At 34.7% G+C, this 18167-nt stretch overlaps 1 protein-coding gene across 10 annotated transcripts in view; it reads left to right on the top strand.

Moving 5' to 3' along the window:
• The first annotated feature begins 43 nt into the window (after window positions 1-43).
• Piezo (piezo) overlaps window positions 44-18167 on the top strand; it is a 44928-nt gene continuing 26804 nt past the window's right edge. For 7 of the 10 annotated variants that reach the window (XM_053748192.2, XM_053748230.2, XM_053748183.2 and 4 more), the window contains exons 1-14: window positions 44-210; window positions 1225-1296; window positions 8915-9010; window positions 10029-10240; window positions 10409-10532; window positions 10871-11117; window positions 11674-11839; window positions 12201-12329; window positions 14471-14579; window positions 15055-15136; window positions 15672-15903; window positions 16194-16392; window positions 17383-17582; window positions 17966-18114. In XM_053748192.2, the coding sequence (XP_053604167.1) occupies window positions 1233-1296; window positions 8915-9010; window positions 10029-10240; window positions 10409-10532; window positions 10871-11117; window positions 11674-11839; window positions 12201-12329; window positions 14471-14579; window positions 15055-15136; window positions 15672-15903; window positions 16194-16392; window positions 17383-17582; window positions 17966-18114 (2009 nt within the window). In that variant the 5' untranslated portion in view covers window positions 44-210; window positions 1225-1232. Of the gene's footprint in view, window positions 211-1224; window positions 1297-8914; window positions 9011-10028; window positions 10241-10408; window positions 10533-10870; window positions 11118-11673; window positions 11840-12200; window positions 12330-12853; window positions 12914-14470; window positions 14580-15054; window positions 15137-15671; window positions 15904-16193; window positions 16393-17382; window positions 17583-17965; window positions 18115-18167 lie in introns of all 10 variants that reach the window. The other 3 variants (XM_053748201.2, XM_053748239.1, XM_053748221.2) reach the window with 3 other exon arrangements.

Here is an 18167-nt window from a genome sequence, read left to right as displayed (position 1 = left end):
TTTAATTTTGCCGTCACCTGATTTGTTGCTGTCAAAATTGTCAGTGTCATCTCAGATGGGAATGGTGTTGGTCGTCCATTACTCTCTGGTGGAAAAAGCAATTTTATCGTACTGTAAAATATGTGAATAATTTGATAAAAATGTACTCGTAATATGATTATAAGTTTGAAGTGGTTGTGTGCCAATGAATAGACAAAACTTATGATATAGGTGAGTACCAAGTTTTTATTTTGTTGCAATGAGATTGTTTTGAACCAAAATTAAAATGTAGTGTGGAAAATGTTAACGTAGGGTAAAATGTTTACATACAGCGTTTACATAACGAACAGAAGTAAAATCACCAATTTGCGATTAATTTAACCCTTACACTAGAAAAAAAGAATAAGATTTAGGTACTTATATTTACTGAACAATTCAAAGCTATATTTTTGACACCCGGTTTTTCGGGAATCTGATCTTGTGATCGAAATCATGATAAAGGTATAAAGAACAATAAAAATTTAAATTGCTAGCTTACAAAATTATTGCACTGCTTTCAATCTCTGAAAGTTTATCTGGGAAGAAGTAGTACCTACAGTAATACCCCAAACCATACTAGGTACCTACTCGAAACAGGTTAAAAGGAAAGATAATTTCTGAAACAGTGTTACCTATACGAGTACTAGTGCCATTTGAAAGTTTGTTGCAATAAGTATTGGCTACTTACATAGATCACACATTTTATATATTTTTAAATTTAATTTGTGTTTCTATGTTTTATTATGTCCTTGCTAACATGAAACCAGAGTAAAAATGTTAAAAATCTTTGTCATAACTTAAAAAATATCAAACTAAAACTTATTTAAAATTATGAAGAAACTTAATTAGAAAAATACACTTAAAAATTAGTTATTAAATATTTTAGTCTTACCTAAGTATTCAATAAAGATGTATTATTTTTGTATAAGTTTCTTATATAGAAAAACTAATTAAAGAGCCTTTTTATTATTTACAATTTAATATGCAAATTTTTTCAGACTTATTGTAATATTTATCTAATTCATTTTAGATATACCTAATATGCCCATATGTATAACTTTACTCAGGCCTGTACACAGGGAATCTAGGACAGGAAGGGACATTGAATATATATATATATATATATATATATATACAAATTACTTAGTGCAGTATTTTTATTGTATTACTATTGTTACTGATTGTAATAGAAACAACAATTTTCAGATACCATCATGGCTGCAAATTATTGTACAATATTGATGGTCCGTGTGGTGCTGCCAGTGGGCCTTCTTCTCAGTAAGTATTATCATTTAAGTTATCCCAAAGTTTTAAGTTAAACATGCAATCAGTACCTACATAGTTTTACTTTTTAATATTTATAGTAGGGTTCATAATAAGTTTGTTAAAATTATCACTGGAGTACTTATCTATTTAAATTAAATGTGAAGACTATTCCCTGCAAAGTTAAATATATGGACTCATTTCCACAGAGTTTAATTCGTCTGAAATGCATTATTGTCATGTCAAATACACAATATACAAATCATTGCAATGTGAAAATGAGGTTGTTTATACCACAGTTTATAAGTACCTTAAAAATAGTAAAACTTCAGTTGAAAGAATCTGGTTTAATGGCAGCGCGACATATTTGTTATTTCCGTGACGCAATCGACCGAAGCCGGCCGGCGCGGCGACTCCGCGGAACACCGCATGGCTGTCTTGCAGGTCGCACCGCGCTGCCTAATAATAATATTATTTATTATATTTCTGCCACTTTTGCATCAACACTGCCGAAATAGAGCTTACGTCATCATCGGCAATCAAGACGCGGCTAAGATTTTTTATAACGGTCGTGTTAATCGCCGTTACTACGTGTTCGGCTTACAAAAGGCGAAATAATTCAATTGCGTCTATGTCGATGGTATGTTGATTTACCTTGTTTAAGCATAGAAATAATCGTGTTTAGGACAAGGAATCAAATTCGCGTCTCTAAAGACGAACTATATAAACAAATCATTAGAAAGCAACTAAGTCAAATTTATCACTGATAAAACATTACTCGCTTCTATGAGGAATACAGACAGAAAATAAATTACACACGCAGTACCGCTCCGATTAGGACAGGACGACGAACTTTTTGAGTAGACATTTTGACAGGTAGTGGTTTCCTCCCACGCATCGTCGCAATGCAGGGAAGGAGTAATATATCCTCCTGTTGGGTGCGCCGGTGATTGTGGGTGCGTCCACGTGATTCGTACTATGACCCGTTGACCGACTTGCCATGGCCTTGCCTACGGCCCTTTCATTGCGTTACCTCCAAATTTGCATGCCATTTTAACACGCGATTAGTGGTCTGGATTGCGCCTGTACACAGGAGGTTAATTTTTTATTTATTTAGGAGTAATGGAGAAACTGACCTAAAAGATAACATATAGTGACGCTAGCGCAGGCGCAATTCATAAAAATACATACAGCTACATAGATAGGTACTTACCAGCACCGACTATAATAGTTTACTACCGTGGCTACCAGTTTCAAGTTAAGTGAAGGAATTATGTATAAATGGTTGGTCGTCTAGTTAGCCTCCTGAGTGAAGTCATGTAGGTAAGTATAAAGTAATGTGAATGTTTTCATTCGCATTTATTTATGTCCGCTATTCTTTCATTATTATTTCCAGCAGGTTATATTGAAAAGAAAAAATATTGTCCTTATTAGTTATTGCTATGCACCGTATAAATAATAAGAGACTAATCACACAGATTCAGTTAACACCAAAATAAATTCTAGACTTACATTTTGTAAGATAACCAATCAAGACTCAGGTCCTTTTGATAAGATCTTTATCCATTTTGACCTGACCCGATGTCGAACCCGGGACCACGGATGTAGTCTCGCATGATGACCAGATATTATATATTTATAGAGGTCATCAAAATCCGGTAATCCTGTCTGAGTTTTAGTATACCCGAGCTGATTAAAAAATTGAAGAACTGGGGGAGGGGAGGGGTTAGATAACTACCATATTTTAAAAAAATAATTTTCATGATTAATCACGGCCGGAAATCACAGCTCACCTATGCTCGTAAAGGACAAACGTTCTGACCCGGTTTTCAGCACGGCCCATAAATCCGACAATTCGGAACATCCCTCTGTTTACACCAGTTAGCGAGTTATAAACTGATTTCTACCTTCCATAAAAGCCTACCCATAAAGTGTGAGATTATCATTGCGATAAAGACGGTGCTGATAAATTTACACAAAATACCATTATATTAATAAGTCCTCGATCACTAAATGTCTACCAAACGCACGAAATTAAATGTTACTTAAAAAAACCTGATTATCGTGATCTTGCTTTACGGTTCAAGGTTAGGTAGATTAAAAATGTTTGTTACCTATTAAGTCAGTCAAAATTATTTTATTCACTGCCGTTTCATCGTCCCGTATCATAAATATCTGGAAACATGTGGCAGTTTCAACTAAAAGACCTTACGTAAAGGAAAACTTGAGTCGCATAAAAGCACCTGAAAAAAATATTGAGCAGCTAAGTGCAGGATACTTCAAACTAGACGGAAGAGTATATTGCAGATTGTCGTGAGGCATCGATGTTTGTCCAACTAATGGACCACACCCGACCCACAAGCGCCATTAATTAAGCTGGCCGTCGTGTCCACTCTGCCACTGAACACCTGGTTATCCGTACTTTTATTTTGAACAACGTCGCACTGTAGGTACCGGGTGGCATCATCCGGAGTATCCCGTATATTCTGTCAAATATTTTTTATTCTGTCTGGGAAGATTTAACCTTCCTTTCGATTCGACGAAACATCTTAAGTACCATTTTTTTTATTTCCTGCCATTTCGATATTGCTGCTAAGTAATTTTTCGAAGAGCTTTGTGTAATGTACCTGTTCTAGATCCTGCTACCAATATAAGTTTGTTTTTTTTTTAATTCAAATGAGTATTCTCCGGTAAATTAATGCCATTAAATTCCTTAAACCTCAAGTTGCGTTTAACAAAAATTATTTTTTCACCAAATTCGCCTAAGTTCGTGGTAGACCACTCTGCTGTTTGTCCGATAATGGTGGATTGAATTAGGCTTGTTACTGCCTTGAAGCAAGGTACATCAGTAATCATATGGTGAGCCCTTTTTTGAAGAGTACGTGCTTGTGTAAGATTACGTTACCTTTTAAAAATTCCTCTACGCCCTACCTCTAGGTGAAACTATTGAAAACCAGAATTGAAAAATGAAAGGTTTACTGTAGGTTGAGGACGTCTTTTATTATTATAGAAAACCAGAAAGAATACTCCCCATTGAGGTTTGTGTTTGTTTGATCGTCCACCAAAGAGGATATTGCGAACACTCCCAGATGTTCGCGATGTAATCGCACATCACACGCACGCCACGCCACACTGCCGCCTGCCGAGCGTATCAACCACCAGCTTAATTACACATAAATATACCACTCAGTATATTAAAAGCAAATCTATTCCGCGAAACAATAGTGACACAAGAGGCGGGGGTTTCTTTTAATTAAATGGAAAACACTCGTGACATTTGTATAAATCTGCCTCTAATCACATCATGACTATTTCATTACGGCTACTCTAATTTTGGTTATCTGATTTAATTAATTTACAATGTTTTATATTGTTTTATTCTAAGCCCGTCCTTGATTCACACATGCTATAGCAATATTATTATAGATCGCAATCGCAGGGTTATATAATAAAATTCATTATAATAGGTATAGCGATATAAATATGATTGTAAAAAATTTTAACTATGTTCCTATGTACCTATCATGTCAATATTCAGTACGTTGAAACTTTCGTAGTATGCTCTGTTTTTGAATTGGTGTCGATATCACCGATGATGTCATTTTCGGGTTATCGTGTTTCGGTTCTTATTTTTACACGGTTAGCTAATCGAACCGTTACGCCGAACTTCACTTATTGTAGTTATTTTCGATTTAATTTCCGTGCTCAGCTTTTATATAGCACGAGAAATTAACCAAATAAAGTTAACATTTATCAGTCATATCAACCCATGGATATCAATATTGAATACGTCTTTGAGTGCAATATTTGGCAGGTCGGCTAATAAATGCGAGTGGCAGTAGCATTGCCTTATCAGTCGCCTGAGTCACAAGGTCGCATTACTCAGTTCAACTGGTTAACTGCCTTCTGCCAACCTAAATTATAAATTATCTCACGAACATAAGCAATTAGAACTTATTTGACACTTGACACCGGCGGCGCTGCAAAGATTATATTTTTACTTCAGCTAATTTTGTCTCTTCTTTTTTATCGGTCTCATTTAATGTATACTAGTAGTCTAAAACACATTTGTTTCCTTCGTGTTTCTCGTTCCTTCTATGATTGCTTCCCTTGTTTCCAATCTTTTCTCATCTTCAATATACCTTTCAGTAAATGTTAAACACATTTAAGGAAAGTAATGATGAGATGAAAACCGTGTATCGCGTTGAAATATGGTGTGTGTGCTCGACCTAAAAATAGAAGTAGACATACAAAAGTAAGTAGTTATAATACATACGAATGTCTACTATAAAATTTTATAAATATTGAGGATAATACAATATTTTATATACACACTGATTGGAAATTGATTAAGTAAATAAATTATACTTTATTGTTAGCTCTGTCTAGTCTATTCCATCCAGTCTTTAGAACGAAAGTTCAGTTCCATTTTTAGCTCACTTGTATTTGTGTCAGTGTAAATATGTACACGCAGTAATTTTTACAATTTTGTACCGTTTTGCGCGCTTGCACTGAATTCCTTTTTTTGCTAGTGAGAATCTATTATTCGATGGTGTGAATTGATATATATTAACTTCTCACCTGCATAAGAATTCGAAAGCAAAAGCTTTTCTTCTTCGCGTGTAGAATTATTATAACTATATAAATATATAAATTAAATAAAGTTAGCAGAATCAGTTATTAGCAGAATAGATATTTATTTCGGCCCTTAGTTAACATCGCGAGTTCTATGGATCGCTTCACTGTGAGCATAATAATAAACGAATACTTTACTCATGTTTACGTTTACCTTATTGTTCATACACATTAGTACCGTGCTTTAGACGCCTGTTGCCTACTGGCCTTCACGTCCACTTGCTTGCAATACACCTATAATGATACAAAAATTAACATTTAAATTATAATTTTAACTCTGCTTTAACATGCTTATTTTAGTTTTATTTAACACAGTATTTAGACTTGTTGACTGTGACTGTGACTGTCGGGATTTCGGGAAAGTAGTATTTTTTCATCTTCATGCTCATGCTCTGGAATAACCCAGAAAGGATTACAAAGTTAGAGAATACCTTTAAGATTTCTCTTCTCATGTTCGACTATTCACATGTTCATAAATTAACAATATTCTAATAGTTATACCTAAACTACGAAATCAATAAAACCAAATACTTCACAACGTAAAATTCTTTCAGACCGCTGCGCTGCGCTGTTTTTGGTTTTTCTAATGGCTCTGCCACCTACGCAATGTTCACGAGAGTTCATTGTATTTATTATGTTTAGAAATGATCATGGTAGATTTTGTAAACAAAATAAAGATTTCTGGATTAGTTTACGTATTTCTCAGATTGTATGTTGTTGCATTGGACGATTTTTCATTATTTTTGCTCGGGATAACATTTATCGTAATGCTAAGTTGGAACGAAGCAAAAATGAAAGTTTTGTATTTACTTGTTATATAGCTATATTTATTTTTTAAAGTAGGTTAGGTACAGGTATACAACACCACTCTTCGATTAGTTACCTAATATAGACATCAGTTGTTTACCTTATCATGATAATGTTTGTATGCTCACTAATATTACTCTAGACATTATCGATAATAATCACATAATTAAGTTATATTATGAATGCTAGTCATAATGGGTTTAGTTGTATGTTAATTACCGGGCATACAAATGCACAGTAAGAACAATACTTGTGTTAGTATTATTACACGTGCAACCTTCTTTAATGGGAATATTACAGTGTTACATACAGATATACAAACAATACATTGCTACCTGGACGTGATATCATGTCTCACAGTTTTTGAGATGTGCCTTCATTATCACATCTCGCGCAGGATGTGAATCATTTCCATTTTGTCTAGAATGTGTCTAGTGTTTGCTATTTTGAAATATTATTTACTTGATTTGTTCAATTATTTTATTTTCTTCGATGCATCATTGAGCTCGTGATGATTTCATCGAGCTTCAATGTCAGCAAATTTTAAAACTGTCATAGGTCCAGGATTAGGATCTCAATGTAAACAATGCATGAAAATATGTTGTCGAATCTAGACTTTTTATTTACTAACAAGTCACTGACTTGTGCACGCTCAATGAAACTTACTATATGGATGGGTCTAATTGAATCTGCAAGCTATAAAATTATGTTGACATGCTTTGTCGTTTACTCGTTGTTTATGTAAGACCTTTGGGCATCATGCCGTTTCTTGGAAGGACGTCAATGAAGATTTTTATGCCTTCCATTTTCTCAAATATCAAAGTAATTACTTTTGTTTCATGAAATTATTTTTAATATTACCTCGGTATGAAAGTCTTTGTGAGTGTGGTGCGGGAAGGGGGAGAAATGGGGCGCGGTATAAAACGAAGTGGAACAAAATCTAAATGTTACTGTGACATTTGGGTTGGCCAAAGCTTGGTTGTTTCCATTTAGTATAATTGAAAAAAAAATCTTCGTTTATAACTGTGTGATTTTAATATTTGTTGGCATCGTTTTCTTTTTTAGGGTTCCGTAATCCTACAAACAAGGAACCTATATAGTTTCGCCATGTCTGTCTGTCCGTCCGTTGATATGATTTAGTATGGGTATTCACATTAATCACACCGACAAAGTGGTTAAATAAAATCTTGAATAAAACTTATCTACCCTACACGTAAAATGGAAATGATATTCATCTTTCCTATTGTGTAGGGTGTTGTTGGATAGGTCTTTTAAAAATATTAGAGGTGTGTAGGCCCTTTTTAGACTTAGTAAACAGCTCGTAAATGATTAAGCTTCCATGTGCCAATTTTCGTTAGAGTCAAGCCCCTCTGCCATCGAAACAGTTGTTGTAATGAATTCAAACATTACAACATTAACACTTATATTTTATTATATAACGAAATTAAAAGGATACATAAATATCACACCTGAGTTCGCTTTATAAGTTTACTGCAATAGTCGAACAAGTCCATGGAAAATATTTACACTTACTACTTTTTGTCCATAATTTATCAAAGTTTAAATTAAATTTATATTAACAAATTTTAATAATGTTACTGGTTGTTGTAGTAAACTACGGAACCCTACACTGTGCGTGGGCCGACACGCACTTGGCCGATTATTATATTTATTGAACTATTATTGTAAACTTCAAGACTAGCAACATAATAACCTTTTGTAATAAATACCTGACACAAACTTCTTACATTCATTTCCTGGAAATATTTTTCACATTCATATAGTTACTTCAGTCCATACTGAAGTTCCCGAAATTGGTTTAGCATTGTATATATTAATTGAACCCTTGTTGAAGGTTAATCAGTGGTGGACTATGCCCGCCCGCAATGAAACGAAACCCTCTTCATGGGTTTGACGCCTGTGATTTATTGTGTCTGTGACTTTTATTCAATGTCGACTTTTCACGTACTAACAAAAACTAGAAGGTACCTATCGAAGGAGAACGACTTCTATAGGAACATCGAAATTGTTAAGTAATTGTTTCAAACAATTACTGACCCTACCTAAATCTACACTAATTTTATATAGATATTACAAACTAATTTTTGCCCACAGAATTTTATTTTACACAATAATAAAAGCACATGTCCTATTTCTATCTATCCTGACTACGTATATTTTTTTTTTGCAGGTATAGCATTGCGACCATTCGGACTCTCCCTCATATACTTGCTACTGTACCTGTTAGCGCCTCTTATACAAGTTTTTAACAACGACAATAGCAAACGTAAGTTATGGACTGTGCTTTAAGTTTAAAATTATTATTTGTTTATGTTCATTACCCGTTTTATGAGGTCGTAATAGTTTTGTTTTGGGATCACTTCAAATCTTCAATCCTTATGCCATTAGATAAACTGGTATTTTTTAAAATAAAATATTTGGCTTAGATTAAAAATCCTACCAAATCAATTCTATTTGGCCACTATCACATTCTATGTATAACCGACCCGACGACGACGCTTAAATCTATTTTGGTTGAATTAACGTGAATGCTGCACCAGTCTAAAATATCTTATGTTTGCAAGGCAATAGTGTGAGGGCTATTGAGATCGCCGAATGTAAAGCTTATCACGTTCGCTTGTTTACGTCTGTGTGATTCCAGTATGTGGGTTAGTAAAATATACTCAGCTTGCGGTGTTCTAACTGCATTCATTAAGGAAGTTTGCTTTGTTTATCTTACAGTAATTACATAATTTACTCTGAAGCTCCACCTTACTCTTACTACGAAAAAATATTTACACGCAAAGTACCTAGTAAACAAATGCGTTTAGATGCTTAAGTTGGCACATGATCGTTGCATATGTTTTTATTGAAATATACAATATCACCAAAGAAAGGGATGCTAGGAATTGGAAGAGGCTTTTGCCCAGCAGTGGACGTGGACGCCACACGACAAGGAAAAAATAGTTTGAACTAAGCACATTCTGTACAGGCAGTTTATACAATATAATCGGGGTTAGAAGCTTTATCACTACATGTCAATAAGATTGTTAGTAAGACTAGATATATGTTACACTCAAAATCAAGACTAGATATATGTTACACTCAAAATGACTACCTCGCTTATGTGTAAAGATTTCTAAAGTGTAACGCATATTTAATGTAAATATTGTTTACCTTTTTGAAATGTTTAAAAAATGGGGTTTAATTCTTTATGATAAAAAAAGGAAAAGGATATTTGAAAAGCGATATGTTTTATAAATGATGAAAAAAATGCATATAGATGAAAGATTCCTCCTTCACAGTTGCCTGCCGCCGCTTGCTGCATCTAAACATAGTGGTGTCGATCACATTATTGCTGACCCACGCAGCATGGCACGGGGTGCTGGTTATGTTCCCCCCCTACGGCTCCTTGCTGGAGACCTATCCGCTAATGCAACGGATCGGACACAACCTCGGCCTCGTCGGCTACAACACCATAAAACCGTGGATGGCTGTACATTATCTGGCGCCAGAGGTACTGTTTATATGTATAGAATACATTATACTCGCTTTAGTTGATTTTGATTCTGGGATATCCTGGAGACTTTCATCGTAGATAGGCTGTCGCTTGTCGCAGGGTTTCGAAATAGTCGAGACTTTCTTTATACTCTATATAATAGTAATTACTTATATATTTTTTCAGTTATTAATGACAGTGACTTCAGTGGTGGTATATATGGTAGTACAGAAAGTGACAGTACTAACTTCGGAAGGACTAGTAAGGAAAGACATGAATTATCAGCGATATCCCATGCTTACGAGTGCTGGTCAGTATAAACTTTAATACACATGACACGTTACTTGTTAAATTTTTCTTAATCATCACTCTTGATAAATCTATTTTCGTTCAAATATAATTAGTATGTATCTCTCTAGTAAAATCTAATAAAAAGATCACTCTTTGCAACCTGTTATTTAACTAAAATGTGTAGACGCTTCGAATACCGGTTTAAAAGTTTACTTCCTAAACTGCATAGGACTCATAGCATAGACTAATTATACTAGTATAATATACCACTAGCTACTAGTATATACTAGTAACTGTAATTAGTCCATGGCTCATAGAAAACATAGAAGATACATTCAGAAAGGTTTATTATTTCAGGGAAGTACCTGTGTCTCATCCTGATAATGTTCTCTGGTATATTGCGTCCAAATGTGGTGTCAGGGATATACTTTCTGGTGTTCATGGGCGCCGCGACCGCGTGGTCGTTGGGGCAGCCGCTGAATCGCGGGTTCGCCATTGCCGGACGCTTCGTCATGTTCGTCATGGCCCTCAATATCATCACGTTGCTCGTGTACCAATGCAATTGGATTATAGAGATGTTCCCACCTAATATGGGGATAGCCAGGTCTGCATCCTCTTTATATTTATTTTCGCTACTCATTACCGCGTGAGAGTGCATTGATAATTTCCATATTATAAGATCAATAGCAATGGGTATCACTAAGTGAAAAAAAACGGGAATGTGGGCTAACGCTAGTGCATTCGCCTCTATGGGTGCTAGTGTTGTAGTGTAGTTGTAGCTAGTGTAAAAACACTATCTTTTTGATATAAATTTTTAGCTGGCTTACTAACGTCTAATAATTTCGGCTGTGAATTGTATGTCAGCTAGTGTAGTCAAGAGTTTATACCTATCCCACTAATATTATAAAGGTGAAAGTTTGTGAGTATGTTACTTCGTCACGCTAAACGGCCAATTTTTATGAATTTCGGTATTGAGGTAGCTGATACCTTGGTTTAACACATAGGGTACTATGTATCCTGAAAGTACGCTATTCCCGTAGGATTAGGTCAAAAAGTCTGATGACGCTTTATGGAGTAAATGGCGCTACTGTGCATAAAGTATATTTATATATTGATTGATGTACTCAACGCAATATTCATTATTTTGCACTATTTTTCAGATACTTTGGATTGACGCAAGTGGTCGCTATCATCGATACAGACCCACACAATTTTTCATTCATAGTGAAATATGACCAAAAGTGGATGCAACTTGCAAGCCCTATAGTCATACTCTTTACATATTGCATCCTTGCTATAGAAACTCGGGAACTCTTAAAACCAAAGGTATGTAACTAAAAAACACTTTACTGTATTGTGATAAGATTGACATATCCTCTTGACTAACCCTAGGTTTGCGAAATGCTTCTTGAACTAAGTTTCGATTGGAAGTTTGCCGCATTTATTGGTTAATGCTCAATTGCCTGTCTTTGCGACACTTTTATCTGCGTTTAAAATATGCTTAGTGAGTGATGGTCGACAATGTATTTGAGAAAACTACTTATTTATGTGGCGATTGATTGCGCCATTTTGAGATAAATATTTCATTTAAACCTTGGTAAAACTTTTGTAACTGTTTTTGTCAACCATTTCTCACGCCTAATTACTGAACATTTTTATCTCCTATGCTATCAAATGGGGATGTTAGACGAAAAGAAGGCACACGATGACGGGCCTGGAGTTGGGCAAGCAGAATGGGTCCGTCCTGCACGGGTTCTCCGGCGAGGGCTACCGCGCCAACCGCGACAAATGGATGATGGCCACTAAAAAGATACGAGTAAGCTGCCCTATAAGCCAGCACCTTTATTGTATATAGATATTCGTATGTTGTATACACAGAAGATGTAGTCTCTTTCCTCGTTATTAGTCTCTGACGTTCTTCGACATTTTTCAGTGGGCTTACACTCTTATTTAGATGCGGCCATGGACCCGGATTGGAGATACTGTAGATAAGAACTATTAATTAGTAATAAACTACTTATCGTATAATGAGTTTTATAAAACTATTATTTTACTTAACTATTTTTATATTGCACCGTGTATGTAATTCTATATTTTATTTATAAGTGTGTTTAAATTAGTAAATAGACATAGTTGTGACTTACTTTGTGATTTGACGATGTTAACTGCATGGTAGTAAAGTAATATAGTTCGATACCTATTCTTGTCATCTTGTTGCATTTTAGCAAGAGTTTCTATTTTCATTTCACCTCATTAAAATCTGACGTCTACTAGGTTTCTTTTACATTTGACATCAAATTTTATACATTATTTTTGCAACCTGCTTTCATTCTTTTATAGGTTGCATTTAAGTACATAAATTCAAAAGCACTCAGCGGGAACCCCAGTGAGACCACTCCTGTAGGTATTTCATGTTTTTATTGCTAATTGGTGATGGATAATGGAAAAATGTTTGGGACGCAAAATATTTGATTGCAAACTTTCGATTAAATGAACAAGAAGTATTGTCTACAAACAAAACTTGTTTGCCATCAGATATTTATCGCTTTCTTAGAACACTTGAGCACTTGTATCTGGTATAGTCAGAATCGTAATGGATTTAACATGAGAACAAGTAACAAGTTTCTAAATCTATCAGAGTGCTTAAGCGACTTTTTTAATAGCAGTAAGTGCCATAGTGCGAGTTTGTAATTCGATATCGACTTAGATGAAACTTTTTGCTTTTGCAGCGACCAATTACATTGCGTTCATAGATGTTAAAGTAATTCATTGCGTTGTTATTGTCGTCTTCCAAATTCATTCTTCTTATAATGCCATAATATACATCAAATTTGCACTACAGCCTCAAATGTTTACACTTATTTGTTCATTGTACTTTCATTTAAAGATATGTTAAAAAGATTACCATTTTTTGTTTAAAATAATTGATTTTCGTAAATATTTTCTTTACGCTTGTCTACTTCGCACGTCTCAGATGGAAACCTTATGGACACATGAGAAAAATACTCCGGACGAGCGTTTATAAGAAAAAGCTCAATTGAATCCGGTTCTGTTCAGAAAAGAAATTAATTTTAAAACGTGAAGTGGTTTTTTATCGAGTCAAAAATTGCTGTATGTTTCAAATATTTACATTAATACGCTGCTTGTCTTTGCATGCTCGTCCTTTAAACATTGTCCGCATTTTGCATGCGTGTCGTCGTGTTCATTTGTGTCGTCATAGTTTGCATTGCATGCTGCAGCTTCGATGTGGTGCATTCAATTGGTGTAAATGTTACTTATATGTTGATTTGTTCTTCGTGCCACAGGAAGCAGGTAACTATGTAAGGCCTGATCACATGGATTTTATGCTGTATGACGTATAGTTATATTACGTAGTTATATTTAATTAGATACCTATATACACTTATTTATACCTTTTTTAGTTTACCTAAACACATGATACCTAACTATATTATACCTAACTATATGTATAGGAGAGATTTTAGTAAAAATAATAAATAAAATACATATTAACAATACAATTTATAGTAGTTTGTACCCTAATAAATATTTTTTATGGTACAAACTACTATAAATACTTATATCCTTATTCGATCAATGTTGAAGTACAATAGCTTTTTTATTTAACATTATACAAATAAAGCGTTCAATGCTGAATACGCCAAAAATGTGTTTGATATTTTCTATATGCCACATTGTAATAAAAAACATTAATATTACTTGATCGAAATGACCAGACACAAAGTAGGACCAAATCGTGGCTATGACGTTTTATATCAGTAAAGTCGCTTAGATGAGATTGGGCTGTAAAAATATATTTTTTTGCTGCAGTGAATTTGATAATTTTAAATAGTAATTTTAATATGATATTTTTATTTTTTTTAACTGCTCGAATATGGATTGATTTAGATGTGAACGTTTTCTTTTTATATTAAAAGTATCATTGTGGTGGTTTAGTTGATGAACCGCGCCCACAGCGGCACCGGCCGGCGCTGGTCTGGTGTCCGGTCCCGTCACTTCCGGCAGGACTCCACCGGGTCGGTGGTCGTCGGCACCCTTGGCGATGGTATGTTTATTTAATGTAAACAGTAATATTGAGAGAATTGAACAATAATAGGATCGGGCCGCGCTAGAAATGAGTATTTAATGTAATATCACTGAAATACAGTCGTTACAGAAGCTCTAGCGTTGAATGTTGACAATCCATTCAGGATTGCCACAAAATATGAAAAACGTGATACTGTATCGGTATTAATAAATGTTATATTCTAAAAGTCTAGCCCTTGATTCTGCTCCCAATATCATCCCAAATTACTTCGCACATCCCAGATTACTTTTCGTAATTCGGCTGTAGGAACCAAGTAAATAAGTCTATCAGCTGTGTTAATATTGTGCTGGTATAGCTGATTTAAAAAATCCGATTTCTGTAATTATGCGTATAAACTGACGTAATGGCTGGTAGCAGATTGTGTCTTGATTTTACGTGCTTGCAAAAACCGTCGAACGTAAAAGTTTTAATATTAAATTAATATTTATTTCAGATACAATGACGGATATAGAAGAGTCCAGTGTAGTCGATGAAATCATAGCCGCTGTTATAGATTTTTTCCAAATTGTAGTCAGGTATTTATTTTTCGTTAGCAAATTTCATAAGTGAATCATAATTTGCAATGTTTAATCATGTCAATGCTCCATCATGTGTATGACATTGTTGTCAGATTCAGATCGCGAGGTTCCTCTATTAAGGTATCTCTCTACGCTATCGTCCATTTAGTCAAGTAACTTTTTAAAGTTTTGTAACCATGTAAGTAAGTGTATAAAAGTGTAAGTGACTCGATCACAAGCCTCGCAGCAAAATTATAATTTTGGTTGATGCTGTACAAAATTAAAAAAACATTTAATAGAATCGGGCGGGCAGATGTCAAAATCGATTTAGTGCTGTACTATCTGACAGTAGTTTGGATCTGACCATCAACTAGCACGATTTTTTTTTACCATTTGATGGCATATCCCACAGCTGGGTCAAGGAGAGATCTTTATTTTTCCACTTATTTCGAGTCCAGGCAAAGTCTGGCCATTCTTTAATAAATTTGTTGAGGTCATCCCGCCATCTTACGGAAAAACAATTCCAAACAACCAACAAAACTTTATTTTTCAGATCGTCATACATAGCTACGACGATCACGATGATGGCGTGGAGTATCATGTTCCACTCGTGGCTCACGTTCGTGTTCCTCATGTGGGCGAACATCGTGTGGCTGCGCCAGGACCAACGGTCCTTCATGCTCAAAACCAGTCCCGTACTCGTCCTTTACGCAATGTCGTTGCTGATCTTACAGTATGTTTATGGCATGAATCTAACAGAACTTGAGCTTCCTTCATCTGTGCCGGTTAGTATATTAAACTGATTTCAAAAAGGAGAAGATTCTCATTTCGTTTGCTATTTACAATATACTATTTTAAACGTTATATTTTACTAAAATTAACATAAGAGTTATATGATGAAATTTTACATGCTATTAGGCAATCAAAATTTACTGGACAGTTTTTAGTGACACTTACATATTTTATTTCAGGTAACAAAAATATATTTTTCCTTGTAAAAAAAGCGAGTTAAAAAACGAGTCTACCGATAATTACAATTATTATTTACAATTATATTTTGAAAAATCTTTTTTAGGAAGTTAATCTTCGTCAAATTGGCGTTATGCGGCCGGAAGGTGAGCCGTGCGTGCCTATCTTGATTAAGACGCTGTTCACATGTATGTTTTGGGTAACGCTGCGACAAAGGGTTCAAGAGATCCGCCAGAAGCGCCAGTCTATCGTTGCCACCGATCTGGCCGCACCTTTACAGCTCACTGTCTCTACAGGCGCCAGCGGTAAATATAGCTGTCTCTTTCTGTCACGTGTCTCACTTAGTACAAATTTCAAGTGACTTCCTTTATTTGAAAGATTAATTCAAATGTAAGAAATTTTGCATATTTAGTACGTGGTGCTGAAAATATAGGATACCTTTAACACAAATAACGGGAGATTCATACTTTGCTTGTGAATGGAATGTAAATGATGTATTCAGCAGCTGTCCCGCTCTCACCTTGGCCAAGGTGGTGTCATAATTTGAATGCCGCTAATATGCAAATGCTCCAGTGATAAATAATTAAAGGAGTAATATGATTCATTCCAAATATTGCATTACTTGAGTTTCTTTGATCACCTTCCTACATCATTTTAAGTAATTCATAATTTTACGTTACGCGGTTTAAACTTTTTTGTGCGTGTGTAAAAATGTGTTCTGTAACGACGAGATTATTAAATTTTATGATATATTACGTTCGAAATAACTATCTGAGTGCTATGTTATATCGAATGACTGCTACAGGTCTGGCAAATGGTAAATATATAATTACTGGATATTAATTACGTCTATTCGTTTGCACTTTAATCGTACACAAAGATTTCCTTACAGCTGAATCAAAAATTGGTAATACTATAACAACATATTTCAATTACTGAAATAAACTCACGAAATACGCATGCGCATCACGTACAACATTAGATAACCTTCTCCACTATCTTTGTTCTTACTATTACATAAATATTTAAATAAACGGGCACCATATATTTTTCGGGAGCTTTCCCCTAGCTTCTGCAATTTGTTCTGAATTTTTTTTAAGATTGCATTTTCTTGGAATAGCTCAATTGATCAAACTCATTTAATACTGCTCTAATATTTCCTTCCTTGTTTCTTTAAAAACATAACGATGTTATGTTTTTAACACAAATGTGTTTCAATAATTTTATTTTATTTGAATTTACAGGTATATATATTAGCCTATTCGTACATTTTTAATGTGATTTGTTTGTATCAGCGATAGAAGAGCAACGCGATACAGAATACCAATCTCGACTCCTGCGCGTCCTAGGCGTGTCTTTCCGTCGATTTTGCGCACGCTATTGGATATACGTCGTCGTCATAATGTTGTTCGTGATAGGAATCACCGGTGACCGCATGACTATCTTCCGCATTATCTACATGTTCCTGTTTCTAGTCTTCATCCTCATGTTCCAAGTAAGTACCTATATTAAAGCCATAGATTGATCAGAGTGTGTTATTGAATGCAGCCGCGAAATGGCGGTAGTCACTATTTCAAACGCCTTTAGACGATTTGAATAAGATCTTAATAGAACAGAAAAAACTTTTAAAATACACTTTTTAATGTTTTTTTTTTTAGAATATATAGCTTTGAACAAATTTCTTTTCAGTGGATTTCAATAATAAGTACTGTGAAGATAGTTCACATCTTAGGACTCGTAGGGAAAAATGGAATGTATAAGAACTCGTATATACATACATATAAAATATGATGACCTATAAAAATAGCATTTTTTCACGTCGTTTTATTATAAAGATGCGCACATTGATTTTATAACAGATCCATTTCCTCGTTTCAGATTAGTTGGTATTATTGGCGTCGGTTGATGTATGTGTTTTGGATAACACTCATCATGTACTCGATGTTAAATCTCATATTAATATATATCTACCAGTTCGACAACTTTTCCAAAACAATAGAGACTTATTTGATGATAAACGAAAAATTGTAAGTACTTAATATTAAACAAACCCAACATACTATGGTGTGGGGTGTGGAGA

This window comes from Plodia interpunctella, chromosome 1, assembly GCF_027563975.2.
Source record: "Plodia interpunctella isolate USDA-ARS_2022_Savannah chromosome 1, ilPloInte3.2, whole genome shotgun sequence".
Classification (NCBI taxonomy): Eukaryota; Metazoa; Arthropoda; class Insecta; order Lepidoptera; family Pyralidae; genus Plodia; species Plodia interpunctella.
The sequence above is the reverse complement of the archived record's forward strand: the minus strand, read 5'-3'. Positions and strand labels throughout refer to the sequence as shown.